Consider the following 3,447-nt stretch of genomic DNA (forward strand, 5'->3'; position numbering starts at 1 on the left):
ATGGTCTTATTCTACTGTCCCTTCAATATCTCGCTTAGACGTCTGGTCATGAACATGCTCCAGCCAGTCTTGCGGTTAGATTAACAAAAACATACATAAGCATCTACCTTACTCTGTCTTTCCCTTCTGCATGTGAAGCTGTCATGGGAGACGTGCAGACCCACATTTCACAGCCATCGATGTCTAATACCTACTCCTTATGTCTTAGCCAAATGTCAACACAATCTCCATTACAAGACTCGGAATCGATAAAGAGCAGAACACAAAGGCAGAGAAAGGTCGTTCTGCCTAGTGTTACCCCAGCCTATTTCATCAGGGCGACATTGTTTCAGACCATCAGTGCCCATATGCAAATCCAGACGTATAATGTCTGTCCAAGATTCTTCCCCTGAAAAAAAAATACTCATTGTAAATAGTCTTTTGAAGAATCAAATGACGGCCGTCATCGTCGTGGGTCATCTCATCTACAACAAAAGAGAATGCAGCACAAAGGCCTTCGGTACATAGAAGCAGGCCTTGGCCAGAATGCAAAGATACCACCAATGACTCCATCAACCACCAGGCCATGCAGGATGCGCCGTACGAATCGCCCAATTCCGAGCCATGCCACCACATCAAGGCTGAGCGAGGAACGGCTCCGGTCAGCATCCCGTCTACTGGTCCTCTTCCAGAGTCTTGCTGCTCGCCCGCCCGTGGGCCTCGGCAACCCTTCGGCCGACACTCTCACCGCTCCAGTAGGCTCCCGTCGCCGTCCCTAGCGCCACGAACGGCGCCGTGTGTTCGCCCGCCAGCCACAGACCGCCTTCCGGTACACCTTCCCGCATTGCTTCAATGTCCTTGTCGCCCTCCAACAGTCCGGTTGGGAAGTTGCTGTAGCTGCCGTTGCCTGCCAGATCGTCTCGCAGCCAGTCCGTCGACAGACTTCCCGTTGGCTTGCAATCGGGCGAATTCTCGTCATAATGTGGCAGGCGGGAGTAGTATGGCTTGAAGAAGTCGTACAAGAAATAGTTTCTCTCGGGTATCGTCTTGAGCCTCGACACGCCTTCGGTAATGTACTTGGACTCTTCTCCGAAAATGTAGAACAAGAGTGTTGGGTGCGAGTGCTCGCCCATCGAGGCAAGATCAACAATCTCCTGGTTCCATCTCTTTGGGTTCGTCTCTTGAGCATATGTTGGCGCAAGCCATTGGCAGAAGCCCTGCACCACGCGGCCCTCTGCATCGGGCTCAAGCCAGAACGCTTTGGGAAAGCTGATGTATACCTTCTCCAGGCATCCATACCCGATGGCTTGGATTCCACGCTCGACTCTCTCAGGTAGAGGTGGTTCGAATGCTTGAAGATTCTTCTTCAGCCAACCCAGCGGTGTCGTCATGACGACGTCGTCAAACTCCAAAATCTCGCCCGTGTTGGTGTGAATTCTCGGTTTAGGACGTTCCGAGGTTTTGAGTTCCACCTTGGTAACGATAGTATCGTACTTGACATCGGCATTGTGCCTGACAGGCTCTGCAACTCGCTCAAAGATCTTTTCGTATGTACCAGCGCAGAACAAGTTTTCTTCCACAAGTCAGCCCGAAGATTACATCACTTCAAATCAGAGAACACCCACCTCCGTCTATGCATTCCTCAAGCCAAAAGAACTTGAGACTTTGGGTCGTGATTGGACTGCCGGAAAAAGCGCCCCAGAGCTCTGCAATCTGGAGAACGGTTTTTCGCTTTTCAGCAAAGTTCTCCTCGGTATCGGGAATTTTCTCGACCACTCTTTCCTGGAAGAAGTCCCAGAGACTCTCGTCGGGGTGTATAGTGGCCGTGTTCTTGTTGGAGTGTTGGAAGGCGTCCTGGACAATGTCCCACATCAAACTCGAGTAAATTTCGCTCTCGTCCAGCTTAAACAGGTTTCCCGAATCATCAAATACATATGACCGGTGATCCCAGCTTCCCACGGCAGTTCCAGTCTCTTTGGCCAAGTCATTGATGGGATTGTCGTCTGTGCCATGAATCCAATTCGGACCGAGGTCTACAGTGTGGCCGTTCGGTAGTGTTTCCTGGAACATACGCCCACCAAGTCGCTCTCGGCCTTCAATGATGGTTACCAGCAGGCCATGTTGAATTAAGATATCAGCGCAGCGCAAACCGGCGAGGCCAGCACCGATGACAGCAATATGGGGTCTTGGACCCGACTCTGATTGTTTGCGCTGTGACGTGTCAGGAGGATACTGCATTGACGAACATTGACATGTAGCTTTCGTCTTGTACACCGAGATGTATATACTATTAAAGGTACGGTCGTGGTAAGAATCGGACGGGTTCGCCCATCAGAAGAGACAGATTGGTGGCCCCGGCCCGAAGCGTCCCACTAATGGTATTGGGCACGTGGTTGACAGGAAGCAGCAGACTTACCCGCAGAAGTGAGTCCATGGTCAGCGATCTAAGCAACAGCTTGTCTTGTCCGGACCCAAGAAGGCTCTGGGCTCGGCAGGACTCCAAATCCTGGTAAATGCGGGATGTGCTCCGGTTGGCAGGGCTGGTGTAAGAGACTGAGTAAGCGTCCATGGCGGCAAGTACTTGAGGAAATGCAAAAACAAACAAAAAAGAGTGTGAGGGTATTGCGGTAAGGTAGTATTTGACGATCTGGTCACGAAAGTTGTTTAATGGGGGAGAGCGCGGGCGAACTATGCCGCAACGCTGCCGGTTGAGTGCTGATCCACAGCAGAAACAAGTGAAGTCACAGGATACGGGCCTGCATCTGGTTTTGTGAGAACCCCAGACGGAGTGAGACGGACAAAAGGGAGCTATTTCGATTTTGAGGATTGGGAGAAGAGGTCAGGCGGAAGAGGCAGCAGAAGGATTGTGGGGATGAGAAGGGGAGGGGAGGAACGTGGTGAAATGTCTAGCTCGCAGCAGCTAATACGCTCTGGTCAGGATCTGGGGTGGTAAAGTTGATATATAATAGGACCCGTGGATCTGGCTGCAGCGACCGGGAAGGTTAAGCGCGAGGAGAGTCCAGATAAGGTATGGTGAAGGTGACGGGCTCCCCATATAGGTTGTAGGTTAATGACGAAAGTGCCTTTGATTGAGCCGAAGTGTGCGCCATGTAGTAGTACCGATTGGAGGTGAGAGTGATACCTTGCGTGGCCGAACAGGTTCATGAGAGACATGAAAGGCGCATCGGACGGAGAAGGTGGAGGAAGGAAGAGACTGGGGGCATATTTGCCATTCCAGAGTCTGCAGCTTGCCAAAACCACTTTAATCTTCTTTCTTCCGACAAAGGTTGTCATGCAGATGCTGTTCAACATACGGCAAGTCCCAACAACACCTCCAGCTCATCTTCCCCCTCTTGAGGCAATGGCAACAACAAGTAAGTGCTCGGGACTGTCGCCGACTAGGCTCGCGTAGAAGCGGCGTAAATGATGGTCCATACAAGTAGCTGGGGGTAGACGCCGTTGTGCTCC

At 51.6% G+C, this 3,447-nt stretch overlaps 1 protein-coding gene across 1 annotated transcript; it reads right to left on the reverse strand.

Annotated features, from left to right (window-relative positions):
* Window positions 1–653: 653 nt before the first annotated feature.
* Window positions 654–2,548, reverse strand: N0V96_005355 (uncharacterized protein; the record flags this gene model as incomplete). Its single annotated transcript, XM_053198226.2, has 3 exons — window positions 654–1,552; window positions 1,605–2,190; window positions 2,396–2,548. The coding sequence occupies 3 exons, from the start codon at window positions 2,546–2,548 to the stop codon at window positions 654–656; spliced, it is 1,638 nt and encodes a 545-aa protein (XP_053044274.2).
* Window positions 2,549–3,447: the final 899 nt, after the last annotated feature.

The sequence above is a fragment of the Colletotrichum fioriniae genome (genome assembly GCF_027942845.1).
Source record: "Colletotrichum fioriniae strain IMI 355084 chromosome Unknown scaffold_5, whole genome shotgun sequence".
NCBI classification, from domain to species: Eukaryota; Fungi; Ascomycota; class Sordariomycetes; order Glomerellales; family Glomerellaceae; genus Colletotrichum; species Colletotrichum fioriniae.